Consider the following 17,603-nt stretch of genomic DNA (forward strand, 5'->3'; position numbering starts at 1 on the left):
CTTCAGTGAACTAGGAGTAAGAACTAAAACGCTCAGTTCTCACTAGTCCAACACTAACTCCTGCTTTCCACCATGTTCTTCACACTGGTATTGTAACTACATCAGGGTGACTCTCTCTATACAAATAAAACTGGGATGATCAAACTTTTGACATAAGAGTTATGGGGTGCACACGCTCATACCTGCACAGGGGTGTAAGCCTTTTTCAGACACCACAGCTACAACATGTCTCTGTCCTCAGGGGGGCCGCATCATACTGAGCAGAAAGAGACCCTCACAGACATCTAGTAGATGAGGTCAGAGGGTGACAGGAAGCAAGAAGAGAGAGAGCATGGGAAGATGAGAAAGATATGAGCCAGGATCTCTTGAGCAGGAAACAGAGGTTTCACACACTCATGCATGCATATATGTACACACACCCACATGCATGCACACACTTGCAAAGACATACAATTCTATATGGTTGCATGCACATACACACACACATGTACATATTCACACCCACTTGCATGCACGTGGGTACACATGCATTCATGCATATGCGCATGCATGCTTATACATGCCCAATGCATTTACACACAAATGCATGCACACACAGGTGCACTAACAACTCACACACGCATTCAAGTGAAGAAAATGCACACCATGTCATGATTGAGAGCTCCATCTTTTATCTCATAATAAAGTCTCCTATTGATGGGTTTCTCTCTCCTCTGTAGGCACATTTTTATCCTTGAGCACAGTCGTTTGTTGCAAGTGGGCGGAGATTAATATAGTACCAAAACATGTTTTGGAAAGTGAGACTGTTTTCTTACATTTCAAACATGGAATACCATCGAATGCTACAGACATAGAATGGACCAGATCAATAAGCGGTGTTACATTAATGCAACGTATAATGAAAATAAACATAGAAACTAATCAAACAGAGAAAGGAAACGTATTCACTGGAAGAGAAACGATATACAGAAATGGAAGTTTGAAGATACAAAATATCCCTCTGGACTTCTCAGGTAACTTCATGGGAACTGTACGTGTCAAGAATGAAGAATCGACCAAAGGACCTATACGGTTTAAAGTATACCGTAAGTGATTCCCTGTGGTCCCTAGCAGCTGAGCGGGGCATTTCTCACACACAGCTTTTCAGTCCTGACCGGACCTAATGTCCTTTCTACATCATGGTCCCTTACTAGGAGCACTTAGTGGAGGACACCCATGGTGGAAACAGACCTGAGAAGAGGAGACTACTTCCCCTGCTTCCACACTGCGGAAAGTCTGCCATGCCTGTCCCTGTCCCAGGGACCATGGCTCTGGGGAATATCCTGAGGACTCAGTTGAGGACTGGCTAAGGAACCTGGGTTTTCATGAAGGAGGTCTTTTTACCAAGATCAGGTGACTGTGAGCACCATGAGAGTCATCTACAGACAAGATAGTAATCCCCACACCAGCTACCCTGCTGAAAGGAAACCAAAGCGTGGGAAATGCCGCTGCTGACTCCGGGCCACACGGGGGCGGGAGGGGGGCGTGAGTGCGGCGTGAGTGCTGGGTAGAGGACGAGATGTCCGCTACAGCCCAGTCCTCCATGGCTGGGTTTCTTCCGGGGCGCCTGTGGAGCTGCTGGGTCAGGTGCTTTCCCCATAGACAGGAAGCTAGGGAGAGAGACTGGTGTGTGTTTAGATCACACACACAATCCTTTCTAGTCTGCAACAGAACCACACAAATCAGGACAATGAGCAGTGAATGCATGGATGTGTGGATGAAGGAACAGTCCTGGAACTTTTCAAAGAAACTAAAATCAAACAGAATCTGGGACATTCTGACAACAACTACTCCTGGTCCGCCTGGAGGCTGAGACTTTCTTCCAATCTCTGACCCCTGCTCCTAGGGTCCCCTCTCCCAGAAGCCCATCACAGGTTGCCTCTAAGGCTGCTGGGATGTAGGAGGCTCTCAGGAATATTCTGGTTTGGCTATATATTTTCAATTAAATTACCTTTACTAATGTGGAGGGAGGGAATGGGACACACAAACACCAGTGCCTGTGTGGAACCCGTCGGACAAGTGGCGAGAATCATTCCTCCATATACTCTATGGTTCCAGCAATTGAACTCAGACATTAGCCTTGTGCAAGTGCCTTTATCACTAAAGCCGTCTTGCTGGTCTGCTGGTTTAGTTTGGGAGAATCCATGGAGTTCATGGTCTACGTGGACTTGGAAGACATGTGAGACCCCTGCCCCTCACCTCCTCTTTCCTCATTCCAGGCAGAAGTATCCCTGCCTTTGTTGACCTTCCCTGCAGTCTATGTCAGAGCATCAATTCCTTATTCACTGACCCCTGAGCTAGGTATTCCCTCCAGGGCAATAGCAAATGGCACAGAAATCAGTAGAAGCAGCAGCTCCTGTGAGCCAATGCTCCAGCAATCACTGTGTCAATTATGAGTAAATGTCCAGAAGTGGCTGTGTCGGATCTAGGGCTCTTGTGTGACTGACAGTTGAAGCAGGCCATGAGACATGACAGATCAATTCCTTCCTCTTTCTACCCTGAGAGGCATGGGGTCTGAGACAGACTGCCAGACCTGCAAGTCACGAAGACCAGGCTCCTTCCCGGCTTTGCTACTGACTGGGACAGCATCCCTATTCCACTAGAGGTGGCCCATGTTCCTCCCTGGTTTCTAGGCCCTTCAAGAGGGAGCTTGTCCAACCAATGCTGAGATGGATTTATCCTTCTCCACATGTAACTGTTTTTTCAGGATATCACTGGTGGAACAGGGTGGGTGTTCTCAGATGGTAGCATACTGAAGGTGACGCCAATTCTAACTTTGTCCCCCTTGGGAGAATTGACACAGCCCCAGTTGTGATTTCTGGGTCCAAAAGTAAAGGGATAAAGCACTTCACGTGCATTTATTGGCTCCCCCGTACTCTGCCTGACTCTCCAGAGCAGCTGGGGACCTCCACTCCTGGGAATGCACTAACACGACACTACACTTCCCTATACATGCAGTCCTCCAGTCTTTCCCATGACAGAGACCTCAAACTTGCCTCTGAACAGATCTGTCCCCACAGCAGATCTCTCTACAGAAGAACCGTGTGACCCAAGTCACTGTCCACATCTCCCATTCATCATATGTGACCCTGCAGGACTTCAGAGCTTGGTATAAGACTTCTCACACTCTGCAGGAAGCTCTTCCTCTCTGGAATAGGCTTAAGAACCTGTGTGTCAATCACTTGTCACTGAGATGTCTGTGGTCTTCCTTTCTCTCGCAGATGTGTCAGCACTCATGACACGTGAGTGCCTGCATTCTTAAGTCCCTGTTCTCTGTGCTGTGCCAGTCATGTCTGCATGTGAGAACACTTGTCTCACATGGTCTCTGGCCCAAGAACAGAATCAGGACATACTCCGAAGCCTGTCTGTCCTTCTTAGTCTGCTGATAATTTCTTGGGCTCCTCTTTAGAGGTCACTGGCTCAATAACCACAATAGACATGAATGCTATACACTGGGGTCTGAGATGGCTATTGGACCCAAATGCCAGGGTTGCTTCATGGCTCCCGTGTGTGACATCTGTTCACATGCCCAGACCTCTGGACAGGCTGTGACCATCTCAGTAAAAGAACAATGGGAAGTGCCACCATGAACCACCAGTAGAACAGTCTTGAAAAGCAAAGTCCCAGAGGGCTCCTGTTCAGGCTGAGCAGTGGTGAGCAACACAGCTGGAGGGGGACAAGCCCCCACCCTCCATGGCCTAAGGTCAGGCAGTGAGGACCAGGAGAGCCAGGAAGGGTTGCTGCAGTTTCTGGGTCAGTCCACAAGTAATCACTGCAGCTCAGTTCACACATGAGAAAGCCAGTGCTTTTCCACCCCACACCCAGTGCAGGGGATCCCAGGGGCTGAGTCCCCAGAGCCTCGGGCTTCTGTCTGCGGTGAGAGTGGCCCTATACTTGTAGAGAGAGGACTTTTGGGTTTCCAGAACCACACTGACCATTCTTTTCTGTTGTCTACACAGCTTGGGTCAAAAATATCTCTTGCACAATCAATGGGACTACAGCTGTGGAGTATCAAGACACCATTCAGTTCAGATGTAAACCTGTAGTTAAACTGACGATGTACAAATGGCGGCTTAATGGTAGGGAGATTGAAGAAAGTGGTAATGTCATCCGGTCTTCAAGTCCCGGAGAACTCACTTTACGTAACGTCACCAGAAAATTCAATGGAACCTATGTTTGTGAAATCAGGAACCCAGCAAATAGACATAGGAGCAAAGAACTGGAACTGAAGATTATCTGTGAGTAACTTCTATTTCCCCGTGGTCCCAAAGCTGTCCAAACACACGTGCTTTGTGACCATACTTCACAGGGCTCAGGTCCATGACACCAGCTCTTGGTCCTGAACTCCCAGGTTGGCAATACTGTCTGCTCACACACATCCTTGGAGGCCAAGCCCTGCACAGAGATGGGAGAGGTGCTTCTGTGTGAGAGACTTGAGACTACAAGTGATAGGAAGCAGGGAAGCCACACATCACAGTTGCAGTACACGGAGCGAGGTGGGATCCTTTGTGTGAGAGATGTGACGGGGAGGCCCATGAGCCCTTGTGAGGCAGCTACTCTACAAATGATCTAATTCCAGGCCTGCTTGGGACATTTTATAAAACACCCCTGTCACTTGACTCAAGGATGCCGTGACCCGTCTACAGAACAAGATCTTTCTTTTTTCCCCTTATTTTTATTTATTTATTTATTTATTTAAAATTTCCACCTCCTCCCATCCTCCCATTTCCCTCCCACTCCTCCCACTCCCTCTCCCCCTCGCTCTCCAGTCCTAAGAGAAGTCAGGGTGCCCTGCCCTGTGGGAAGTCCAAGCCCCCCTCCCCCCGCCCCACCATCCAGGTCTAGGAAGGTTAGCATCCAAACAGACTAGGCTCCCAAAAAGCCAGTACATGAAGTAGAATCAAAATCCAATGTCATTATCATTGGCTTCTCAGTCCACCCTCATTGTCAGCCACATTCAGAGAGTCCAGTTTAATCACATGCTCATTCAGTCCCAGTCCAGCTGGCCTTGGTAAGCTCCCATTAGATCAGTCCCACCGTCTCTGTGGGTGGATGCACCCCTCATGGTCCTGACTTCCTTGCTCATGTTCTCCCTCCTTCTGCTCTTCATCTGGGCCTTGGGAGCTCAGTTCAGTGCTCCAATGTGGTTCTCTGTCTCTATCTCCATCCATCGCCAGATGAAGGTTCTATGGTGATATGCAAAATATTCATCAGTGTGGCTATGGGACAAGGCCAGTTCAGTCACCTTCTCCTCTGTTGCCCACGGACCTAGCTGGAGAAATCCCTTTGGACACCTGGGAACCCCTCTAGAGTCAAGTCTCTTGCCAACCCTAAAATGGCTCCCTTAGTTAAGATATCTTCTTCCCTGCTCCCATATCCACCCTTCCTCCATCTCAACCATCCCATTCCCCCAAGCTCTCCCCAGTCCTCCCCTTCTCCCTTCTCTCTTCCCATCTCCCCTTCCCCCAACCCACTCCCACCCCCTGCTCCCAACTTTTGCCCGGCGATCTTGTCTACTTCCAATATCCAGGAGGATAAATATATGTTTTTCTTTGGGTTCACCTTCTTATTTAGATTCTCTAGGATCATGAACTATAGGCTCAATGTCCTTTGTTTATGACTAGAATCCACTTAGGAGTGAGTACATACCATATTCATCTTTTTGGGTCTGGGATATCTCACTCAGTAAAGTGTTTTCTATTTACATCCATTTGCATGCAAAATTCAAGATGTCATTATTTTTTACCGCTGAGTAGAACTCTAAAGTGTATATGTGCCACACCTTCTTTATCCATTCTTCTATTGAGGGGCACCTAATTTGTTTCCAGGTTCTGGCTACTAAAATCAGTGCTGCTATAAATATAGTTGAACAAATGCTTTTGTAGTATGATTGGGCATCTCTTAGGTATATTCCCAAGAGAGAAATTGCTGGATTCTGAGGTAGGTTGACTACCAGTTTCTGAGAAACCGCCACACTGATTTCCAAAGTGGTTGCACAAGTTTGCATTCCCACCAACAATGGATGAGTGTTCCCCTTACTCCACAACCTCTCCAGCATAGGTTATTATTGGTTTTTGATTTTAGCCATTTTGACAGGTGTAAGATGGTATCTCAAAGTTGTTTTGATTTGCATTTCCCAGATCGTTAAGGAGGTTGAGCATGACCCTAAGTGTCTTTTGGCCGCTTGAACTTCTTCTGTTGAGAATTCTCTGTTCAGTTCAGTGCCCCATTTTAAAATTGGGTTAATTAGAGTTTTAAAGTCTAGTTTCTTGAGTTCTTTATATATTTTGGAGATCAGACCTTTGTCTGATGCGGGGTTGGTGAAGATCTTCTCCCATTCAGTAGGTTGCCTTTTTATCTTAATGATAGTGTCCTTTGCATTACAGAAACTTCTCAGTTTCAGGAGGTCCCATTTATTTATTGTTGCTCTTATTATTTGTGTTATTGGGGTTATACGTAGGAAGTGGTCTCCTGTGCTCATGTGTTGCAGACTACTTCCCACTTTCTCTACTATCAGGTTCAGTGTGATCAGATTTATATTGAGGTCTTTAATTCATTTGGACTTGAGTTTTGTGCATGGTGATAGATATGGATCTATTCTCACTCTTCTACAGGTTGGCATCCAGTTATGCCAGCACCATTTGTTAAAGATGCTTTCTTTATTCCATAGTATACTTTTAGGTTCCTTGTCGAAAATCAGGTTTTCATAGGTTTGTGGGTTAATATCCAGGTCTTCAATTCGATTCCATTGGTTAACATCTCTGTTTTTATGCCAGTACCAAGCTGTTTCATTACTGTAGCTCTGGAATAGAGTTTGAAGTCAGGGATGGTAATGCCTCCAGAAGTACTTTTATTGCATAGGATTGTTTTGGCTATCCTGGGTTTTTTATTTTTCCATATGAAGTTGATTATTGTTCTCTCAAGGTCTGTGAAGAATTTTGTTGGGATTTTGATGGGAATTGATTGAATCTATAGATTGTTTTTGGTTGAATTGCCATTTTTACTATGTTGATCCTCCCAATCCAAGAGCATGGGAAATCCTTCCATTTTCAGGTATCCTCTTCAATTTCTTTCTTCAAAGACTTAAAGTTCTTGTCAAATAAGTCTTCCACTTCCTTGGTTAGAGTTACCCCAAGATACTTTATGTTATTTGTGGCTATCGTGAAAGGTGATGCTTCTCTGATTTTCGTCTCTGCTTCTTTATCCTTTGTGTATAGGGGGGCAACCGATTTTTTTGGAGTTGATCTTGTATCCTTCCATATTTCTAAAGGTGTTTATCAGCTGTAGGAGTTCTTTGGTAGAGTTCTTGGGGTCGCTTATGTACACTATCATATCATCTGCAAATAACGAAAGTTTGACTTCTTCCTTTCCAATTTGAATCCCCTTGATCTCCTTATGTTGTTTTATTGCTATTGCTAGAACTTCAAGCACTATATTGAAGAGGTATGGAGAGAGTGGACAGCCTTGTCTTGTTCCTGATTTTAGAGGAATGACTTTGAGTTTCTCTCCATTTAATTTTATGTTAAATGTCGGCTTGCTGTATATTGTTTTTATTATATTTAGGTATGAACCTAAATATAGGTATCCCTAAATATAGGTATACCTAAATATAGGTATCCCTAATCTCTCCAAGACCTTTATCATAAAGGGGTATTGAATTTTGTCAAATGCTTTTTCAGCATCTAATGAAATGATCATATGGTTTTTTTTCTTTCAGTTTATTTATATGATGGATTACATTGATAGATTTGTGTATGTTGAACCAGCCCTACATCTCTGGGATGAAGCCTACTTGACCATAATGTATAATTTTTCCTAATGTGTTCTTGGATTCTGTTTGCCAGTATTTTATTGAGAATTTTTGCGTCGATGTTTACGAGTGAGATTGGCCTGTAATTCTCTTTCTTGGTTGAGTCTTTGTGTGGTTTGGGTATCAGGGTAACTGTAGCTTCATACTACACTTCTTACGAGTGAGATTGGCCTGTAATTCTCTTTCTTGGTTGAGTCTTTGTGTGGTTTGGGTATCAGGGTAACTGTAGCTTCATAAAAGGATTTTGGCAATGATTAACAAGATCTTTCTTTACTCTCTCGTGACATCACGTCTTTCTCTTTCCTCCAGATGGCCCAGATTCCCCCATATTGTCTCCTTCAGACACTTTATTCCAGGTAGGATCAAAGATAAGGATATTCTGTGAGTCAGAGTCTCAGCCAAAAGCACAGTATTTCTGGACTTTCAATGGGAAGCCCTGGAATGCTTCAAAAGAAGTAAACATCAACAATGCCACATTAAATCATACTGGAAGATATGTCTGCACTGCTTCTAATCCTACAAGGAATGTCACTAATTCCACAGTCAGAGAAGTTACAGTCTATTGTAAGTGAATGTCTGGAACATCAGGGCTGATCTTTGTAGTGGTGTCTGGCTTTCTGTAAAGAATGGGGAGAAATGAACTCCATAGCTTGTGTTCACAGTGACAAGCAGATCCCAGTCCTCCTGTGTGACCCTCTGATTCAGGAGACACTCTCTTCCCCAGATACCCTGTCTTCTCCCTGCAGACTTAGTGACAGACTGTCTAAAGATAGAAGGAGGAGAGCAATTGAGAAAGATACCCAACACTGACTCCTGGTCTCCACACTCGCCCTCAGAGGACATGGATGCACACCCATGTGCACACATATACACACATACACCACGCACATACAAAAACCAAAACTACCATCATAAGAACTTGGGTTGTAGTTGTGATGGTTAGTGGTGTCAATGTGATCAGAGCTGGCATTACTGAAGAACATTACTGGCCTTGTCTGTAGAAATTATCTAGATGGGGGTAATTGTGGAGGATGACCCATGCTAAATGTGGACTGGTTTCCAGGACGGTGTCAAAAGGAGAAAGCCAGCTGTTCTGCTTTCTAACTGTGGGCACATGTGGGCAGCCTCCTTCTGCTCATGCCAGCCACATCTTGCCTATTAGGATGAACAGCATTCCTGCACCCGAGGTCAAACACACTCTTCCTTAAGATGAAGAGAGAACAAGATGGAGGCCGGAGGCAAACATGGTACTGTCCAAGCACTGGGGATGCCGAGGAAGGAAGAGCAGGATCTCAAAGTCATCTGCAGATACACAGCATGCTTATGGCCAGCCTCAGCTATGGGAAACACTGCTTCAACAAAAACAAACAAGAAAATATCAGAGGAAATGCAAAAGACTTATTTTTGATATAATACAGGATTGAAGAAAAGTAACAAATAATCACAAAAGAGCGAATGGCATGCTGGCATTAAATCAAGACAAATTGATGGAACTGATACTAAAGCAACCCTACAAAGAAATCAAGTAAATGAAGAGTTAGTTTCTTGAAAAGACACATGAAATCAACATGCCCTGGGGGAAACCAAACAAAAGATAGAGATGACATAAATATCTAAACCCTGTGAGTAAAAGGCATGGCAAGAGACATCATGTATATTGAGAGGACTGTTAAGAAATGTGCTGAATGTCACTCATGAGCCTATACCCAGAAGATGCTCAGTCACACCACAAGGACATTTACTCAGCTGTGTTTATAGCAGCATTATTTGTAATAGCCAGAACCTGGAAACAGCCTAGATGACCTTCAACTGAAGAATGGATAAAGAAAATATGGTACATTTACACAATGGAGTATTACTCAGCGGTAAAAAACAATGACACCATGAAATTTGTAGGAAAATATATGGAACTAAAAAAAAATCATACTGAGTGAGGTAACCCAGACTCAGAAAGACAAATATGGTATGCAATCATAGGTAAGTGGATATTAGACAGAAAGCAAAAGTTAATCAGGCTACAATCCACATCTCCGGAGAAGCTAGGTTAAAAAGGAGGACTAGTAGAGGGACAGGCATGGATCTTTCCAGGAAGGGGAAATAGTTAAGATCTCCTGAGTAAACTGGGAGGGGGTGTCATGGGGAGGGAGTGAGAGATGGGAACATGAGGGATGGAGATCGCTGAGTTGGTGGAAGGATGGAGAGGGAGAGCAATGAAAGAGATATCTTGATAGAGGGAGCCATTATGGGGTTAGGGACAAACCTAATACTAGGAAATTCCCAGTAATCCACAGGGATGACCTCAACTAAGACTCCTAGCAATAGTGAAGAGGGCACCTGAACTGGCCTTTCCCAGTAATCAAATTGATGACTACCCTGCTTGTCATCATAGCACCTACATCTAGAAACTGACGGAAGCAGATGCAGAGATCCACAGCCAAGTGCTGTACTGAGCTCCTGGAGTTTAGCTGAAGAGAGGAAGAAGGGATGACATGAGAGACAGGGGTCAAGATTACGATGAGGAAACCCACAGGACAACTGACCCAAGCTAGTGGGAGCTTAAGCCTCTGGACTGACAGCTGGAGAACCTGCATGGGACCGAACTAGACCCTCTGAATGTGGGTGACAGTTGTGTGTCTTGATCTGTTTGTGGGCCTGGCAGTGGGAGCAGGACTTATCCTGGGTGTATGTACTGGTTTTTTGGAGCCCACTTGCTATAGAGGATGCTTTGCTCAACCTTGATGCAGGGGAGAGGGGCTTGATCCTGCCTCCACTTGGTATGCTAGACTTTGTTGTCTCCCAAAGGGAGGCCTTACCCCTCTGAGGAGTAGATGGAGTTTGAGGTGGGGGTGAGGTGTGGGGAAGTGGGTGAAGGAAGGGAGGGGGAACTGTGGTTGGTATATAAAGTGAATTTTTTTAAAATAAAAAATTATAAAATTATATATTATAAACCAAGAAATGTCCTGAAAACATATATACTAAAAAGCTGGGAAAGGAAGAAGGGATAAATTCCTTTACTCGCGACCAGACAAAATGAACTCAAGATGTAAAAGCAAATCATGCCGACCTAAACCGTCTAATTGGAGGGAAACTGTCATTGAAAATCTCCCCAAAGAGAAGCCCAATTCTACCAGACATATCAAGAAAGTCTAAGGCCCAGAGACAGCGGTCTGTGGTTAAGAGGTAGGTGAAGCAGCTCTGGCAGAGGACCCAAGTTCAGTTCCCACACCCCTGTTGTCGCAGAAGGCATCCGACGTCCTCTTCTGGCCTCCTTACACACCTCCACTTGTGTACACATGCTCTCTCTCTCTCTCTCTCTCTCTCTCTCTCTCTCTCTCTCTCTCTCTCTCTCCCCTCCCCTCCCCCACTCTCTGTGTGTGGGAGATTTATTGGAATGAGTTCCAGGCTGCAGCCCTTCAATGACTGGCTGTGAATGGAAAGTTTACGAATCTAGTAGTTCTTCAGTCCCAGGAGGATGTGTATCTCAGCTGGTCCTCTGCAAATGCTGGAGTCCTGGAGAAGTAGGCTTCAATGTCAGTGATGGAATGGATGAGCTGATGAAGCTCGGGCAAGCAGGCCAAGAAGGAATGAACCCGTCATCCTTCCATTGCCCTTATATTCTTATATAGGCATCCAGTAGAAGGTGTGGCCCAGATTAAAGGTGTGTCATCCTGCCTCAAGATCTAGATCAAAGGCATATTACTGTCCAACCTCAAGGTGCAGAATGAAGGCGTGTTGTCTTTCTGCCTTAAGATCCAGATCACAAGTGTGCCCTCTATTCCAGATAGTCAAGTTGACAAGAATAGCCATCACAGCTATATACCTAGGGTCATATAATTCTCAGGATAAACAGGGCCACGACTGGAAAATATTAAGAAGTCTTGGCATAGAGGGATAGCCTAGGAATGAACTCAGATAGCTACAGCCACCTGCTTGCCAACAAAGTTGTCAAAGTAGACACTGAAGAAATGACACCTTCCCAACAAATGGGGGTGGGGCAGTCTGCATATCCACACGGGGAAGAAGAAATGAAAGCCATCTTTCAGGGGTCTGGGACATTGCTCTGTCAGCAGAGTGCTTGTCTACCACCCACGAAGCCCTAGCTTTGATCCCAGCAGCACACGAACTGGGCATGGAGGTGCACACATGAGCTCCCATGCTTGGGAGGTAGAGAAGTGAGAGGATCAGAAGTTCACACTCATCCTTGCCAGCATAGCAAGTCTGAGCCAGCCTGGGCTACATGAAACCAATCCTGCTTCATAAAGACATGAAACTGGAAGAAGTAGAGGAAACGCAGGGAGAATTCACATTATGAGTACAGCAAAGACACTCTGAGAATGAGTGGCAGAGTCAGAGAACAACAGCAAAGGTGGCAAGGAAGTCCATGCAGTTTCAGCAATTCCTCCTAGCATTCGTCACAGCAAACTGGTGACCGCCAGAATGGGAGCGTCGATGTATCTCCACACGAAAGGAGACAAATACTAAGAATATATGAAGAGCTCAAGGGCCAGGAGATGGTTCAGTGGATAATGTGCTTTCTATTAAGCATGAGGACCTGAGCTCTGACCTCAAACTGTCATCTGGAAGATGTACTATGCATCTGACGTCCACCTCAGGCCTCCACATGCAAGTGAGTACACAGGAACACACACGTGTAACAAAAGAATCAGAAACATAAACAAAAACCCAAATATTCCAATCAATAAATGGGTCAGTGAGTTAAGCAGACAGTATTCTACGAAAGAAATAGAAATATCCATAAAAGCATATGGGAAAGCAGGTAAATCCTTTGTCTATGAACAAATGCAATGAAAACTGTGTGGACATTGCAGAGCATCTCAGCCAGACTGGCTGCTGAGAAAACACAGATTAGGATGCAGGGCGAAAGGGCACTGCATGTACTGCATGTTTTTGTTACTGTAGCCTGAACATCAGTACTGAGGTTCCTTAGCAGCCAACTCCATAACTACCACACTGTCCAGCTGTCACTCTTCTGGGGTAAACCCAAAAGCATCTAAGTCAGCACTTCACAGAGTTACCTACACATCCATGTTCACTGAGGCCCTACTGAGAAGACACCTCCATACACACGTGTGCATGGGTATGTGTACATGCATGTATGTATGTATGTGAGAGGTAAATGCAGAGGGGGACATTTTGCCGATGAAGTAGACAAGAAAGAATGTAGGGGACAAACGAGAGTAAAGATGGGATGGAAGTGAGCGCAGTACGATGATACACACTGGAAATGCCAGGGTGAAACCTATTGTTTTTATGAAAATTTAGCATTGATAAGCATAAGCGAGTCAGTGGGGGGAAACATCTCATCCCATGGGGCAGATGGTGGACACCCAGGTATACACTCTGACAGACAAACCCCAGAGTTAAGTTAGGGGATGCTCTAAGTGACTTGGGCCTCAAAGACCCTAGAGACTGTCTCCTGAACTGAGACTCATGGTCTCTGAGATTTGGGGACAACTGTGGGGAGATTGATACTTTACATAGTGGGCCCCCAAGAGCTGCTCAAACCTGTGAGAGAAGACACTTCTCAGCTGATCCTGTCCTCTCTTTGTCCACAGCTCCACTGCCAAAACCTCGCCTCATCGCTGCCAGCCTGACTTACAAAGAAGGAGACTCCATGAACATGACCTGTGTGGGAAATGACAACAGAACCCAAGTAACATGGCTCCACAATGGAAACCCAATGACAGTACACCTTTCAGCCAGGGTTTCACTGTTACTAAGTAGTAGAGTGATTTTTATACCCAGACTCAAAATGGAAGATGCTGGGATGTATCAGTGTGAGACCGCCAACTCCTTCACTTACAACCAGAGTGAACCATTCTACCTGAATGTGTTAAGTGAGTGACCCCTCCTTCCCCACATTTTTTTTAAGAATTGTATTTTTAAGAACTATTTTATTATAATTTTAGGGTGACGTGAGAGCCATGTGTATGTGTGCAGGTTAGAGGACAGTCAAATGAAGGCAGATCTCTCCTGGATTTCGAGGATTGAACTTGGATCATCAGTTTTGTACAATAAGCTATTGTTCCTGCTGTACCATCTCCCAGGATCCTTACTGGGGGAATTTGTTTTTACCAACACTGTGCAAAATAGACAACAGACATGGGGCCGTATAGTGAGGCATAGTGCCATCCAGTTATTACCCCTACTTGGGAGGCTGAGGCAGGAGGATGGAGAGTAAGGCCAGCCTGGGCTACAGAGCAAGACCCTGTCTCTAAAGTGTTTGAAAGCAAATAAAACCAAGACTGTAAACCCAATTAGCAAGTGGTTAAGGGTTGAGCTCTGAGTCAGGCATGAGGTCCTGGGTATCCATGGGTAACTGGCTCCAGGAAGCACTGATATCAGACCCTGTGGATGGATGCTGTCCCACACACTGCACGTCGTGATACAGAGCAGCGCTAGGCAAAGAGCTGCTCTGTTAGTGAGAAGCGATGCCCGGAAATGCCTGTGCCGTTCACAGTGCATGGACAATCGTTCTGGAATGTTTTGTTTGTTGGGATCTTTTGGTTTTGGGAGGACAGTGTCTCATGCAGCCCAGGTATCCTCACAGTACGTCAGTGATGACTGTCCTCAGCTCTTGATCCTCCTGCCTCCACCTCCCAGGTGCTGCTCTTACAGATGTGCACCCCACATCTGGATTCTTCTGAATTTCTCCTACCTGAGTTTGATTTAATCCAGGGAGAAGAAAGTTGTGAATGGAATTGTTTCCTCTTCTATTTCACCATTTAGAGTGTGACCTGCACAAGATTATTTTCTGTATGTTTCTGTATGTTTCTGTGTGTATGCACACACACACACACACATACACACACACACACACACAATATGCTATATATATCATATATATTTTGTTTTAGCCATTTTGAAGCATACAGTTCAGCGACATTATGCATATTCAGTGTTGTATAGCTATGGTCCCTATCCATGTCCAAACTGAAATATACAAATCTATAGCCCTATTCAGAAATATTTGTGGGTCCCAGGCAATGGCTCAGCTGGCAATGTGCTTGCCAAGCAGGCATGAAGACCTAGTTTAGATACCAAGCATCTGTGTAAAGAGCAGTACATGGAAGCACATGTCTGTACTCAGAGCTGGCAAGGTGGAGAAAGGAGATCCCTAGAGCTGACTCTAGTTAGCTGTGAGGTTGTCGAGATCCTCTCTCACTGAAGAAGTCAGGGAAGCACTGAGTCCTGGACTCTGCATGTATGTGCACATGTGCCACCCCATGCACATGCCTGGCACACACACCCAACACACCCACACACACACACACACACACACACATAGACAACATTGCCCCATTCCTACCCTCCAGTTCCGGTAATGACAACTCTACTCTTCGCTTATTTGACTCCCCTGCACCTTTCATGGAAGTTGAATAAAACAATATCGATTCTTAAATCAGGTTTACATCACATTACATAATTTCTAGTTCTTCTACACTGCAGCATGCCAGATCCCACCTTTCTTTTTAAAGTTAAAGACTAGATTTTTTTTGGTCTGATCTTGGAATCCCAAGCCTCCACCCTCCTGCTTCAGCCTTTCTTCAATGTTGGTATTATAAAGATGAACCACCATGACTGACTTCTCATTTTTATTAAAAAAATTCCTGTCTTATGATTGTTCCAGTGTGTGGATAAACTATAATTTTGTTATTCATGGAACCGTTAAGGGCTTTTGGGCTCTTCCTGGCTGTGGCTGCTGTGAACACGGCTGCTCTGTAGGTGAGAAGCAGATGCTTGTTGAGCTCACTGCACCCTCGCTTCTGACCATATCCACACACACACAGTTACTGTATCTAATATTAATTTGGTTTTTCTGGATTGTAAGGATGTGGTCTCATTCTGTATCTTAGGATATAGTGGAACTATGTAGCCCAGGCTGGTCTTGAACCCATAATGATCATCCTGCTTCAGCTTCCTGACTATTAGGATTACAGGCTTGAGACCTGACAACACAGATGGTTTTAAAAGATAAGAACCTCCACTGGGATTAGAGAGGCGGCTCCATGAGTTAAGAGCACTGACTGCCCTTCTGGAGGACCCAGTTCAGTCCCAGCAATCGCATGGTGGCTCACAACCATCTGTAATTCCAGTTCCAGGAGATGGGATGCTCTGGCTTCTGTATGTAGCCACATTTGCATGCACATACCCACATGTAAACATACTCCTCCATGTAATTAAAAATGATAAGACAAAACTTTTTTTTTTTTTTTAAAAACCTACACTACGCAGGTTTTAATGCCCAGCTGACTTTCCCTCCACATCCACAAAGGCTGAACATCAAACACTCCCCGCCTGAGAGACACTGTTACCTTGTTGTTCTGAGTAGTATTATGTGCATTTTTACAATGACTTCTGATGTTAAGCATGTTTTTGTTTTCTGGTTGTGAGACAGGATCTCACTATATACTCGTGGCTAACCAGCCTGAAATTCCCAGAGTTCTGGGACTGAAGTTGTGCACCACCTTTCTTTCTTCCTTCCTTTCTTTCTTCCTTCCTTCCTTCCTTCCTTCTTTCTTTCTTTCTTTCTTTCTTTCTTTCTTTCTTTCTTTCTTTCTTTCTTTCTTTCTTTCTTTCTTTCTTTTTTGAGACAGGGTTTCTCTGTGTAACAGCCCTGGCTGTCCTGGAACTCGTTCTGTAAATCAGGTTGGTCTCGAACTCACAGAGATCTGCCTGCCTCTGCCTCCCGAGTGCTGGGATTAAAGTTATGCACTACTATGCATGGCCCCATAGCATTTATGTGTTGTTTAGTTAGCTTTCTGGTTACTGGGACCAAACACCACAACCTAAACCAATTTGGCAGTCAGGTTTATTTGGTGTAAATGTCCTGATCAGAGTGTGTCACAGAGAGATGTGCAGGCAGCAACCATGGGGGAAGCTTCCGGGTTTACTTCCCTCACTTGCTCAGCTGCCCTTCTTATGGAGCCTATAAGAAAGGGGCTGTCTGCACTGGATAGTATTGAACCCTCCTCCACCAAATAGAAATTAAGGAATATTGGCCAAGGTGATGCAGGTGATTCCTCAATTGAGGTTTTCTCTTTTCATGTGAATTTCCTCTCTCAAAAAGACAAGAACTAAGTAGGTGTCATTATTGGTCATCTGTTCCTCTTTATTAGAAAATATCAGGTCCTTTCCTTTTTTGATTGAGCTACTTGTGGTTTTTATTGTTCCTATTGTTGAACTGTGAGAGTTCTTTATGTATTTTGGCATATGTTCAGATACACAATATGTGAATATACTTAGCACTTGAAAAAGGTCTTTCCACTTTCCTAATACTTGGTCTATTACTTGTTGATAGTGCTGTAACTGGCATCCCAACTGCACATAGTTTGGAGAAGTAGCATGTGATCTTTGATGTCTGTGCACAATACAGAATGGTTAAGTTGAGCTATTTAACACTCTCTACCTCATCCATCTCCCATTTGTTATGGTGAGACATTTGAAATTCGCCTCGGCTACTCTGAAATATACCCAACCATTGACCACAGTTCTCTTCGGGTTGCTTCTAACCTGTTCCTCTTTCCAACATGAAGTTTATATCCTGCTACCAATAGCTCCTCAGTGTTTCCTTCCCTGAGAAGCACCGCTCAGTCTTCTATCTCACAGACGTCCTGTCCTTTAGCTGGGCAGCTGTTTCCTCTGAGATAAACACTTGGCTGAGGTCATAAGGAAAGCAAACCCACAATTCTCAGGAAGCTCCTGAATGTAACAATACCCACTCACCTCTCCC

The 17,603-nt window shown here is 44.7% G+C and overlaps 1 protein-coding gene across 7 annotated transcripts in view; it reads left to right on the forward strand.

The window, feature by feature from the left end:
• The window catches only part of LOC125405157 (cell adhesion molecule CEACAM1-like), a 31,298-nt gene that overhangs the window by 461 nt on the left and 13,234 nt on the right, over window positions 1-17,603 (forward strand). For 4 of the 7 annotated variants that reach the window (XM_087906767.1, XM_087906780.1, XM_087906875.1 and 1 more), the window contains exons 2-5: window positions 720-1,085; window positions 3,999-4,277; window positions 8,159-8,413; window positions 13,426-13,707. In XM_087906767.1, coding sequence (XP_087762893.1) covers window positions 720-1,085; window positions 3,999-4,277; window positions 8,159-8,413; window positions 13,426-13,707 — 1,182 coding nt within the window. The remainder of the gene's footprint in view (window positions 1-719; window positions 1,086-3,998; window positions 4,278-8,158; window positions 8,414-13,425; window positions 13,708-17,603) is intronic. The other 3 variants (XM_087906828.1, XM_087906948.1, XM_087906845.1) reach the window with 3 other exon arrangements.

The sequence above is a fragment of the Myodes glareolus genome, chromosome 1 (genome assembly GCF_982192425.1).
Source record: "Myodes glareolus chromosome 1, mMyoGla1.1, whole genome shotgun sequence".
In the NCBI taxonomy this organism is placed as follows: Eukaryota; Metazoa; Chordata; class Mammalia; order Rodentia; family Cricetidae; genus Myodes; species Myodes glareolus.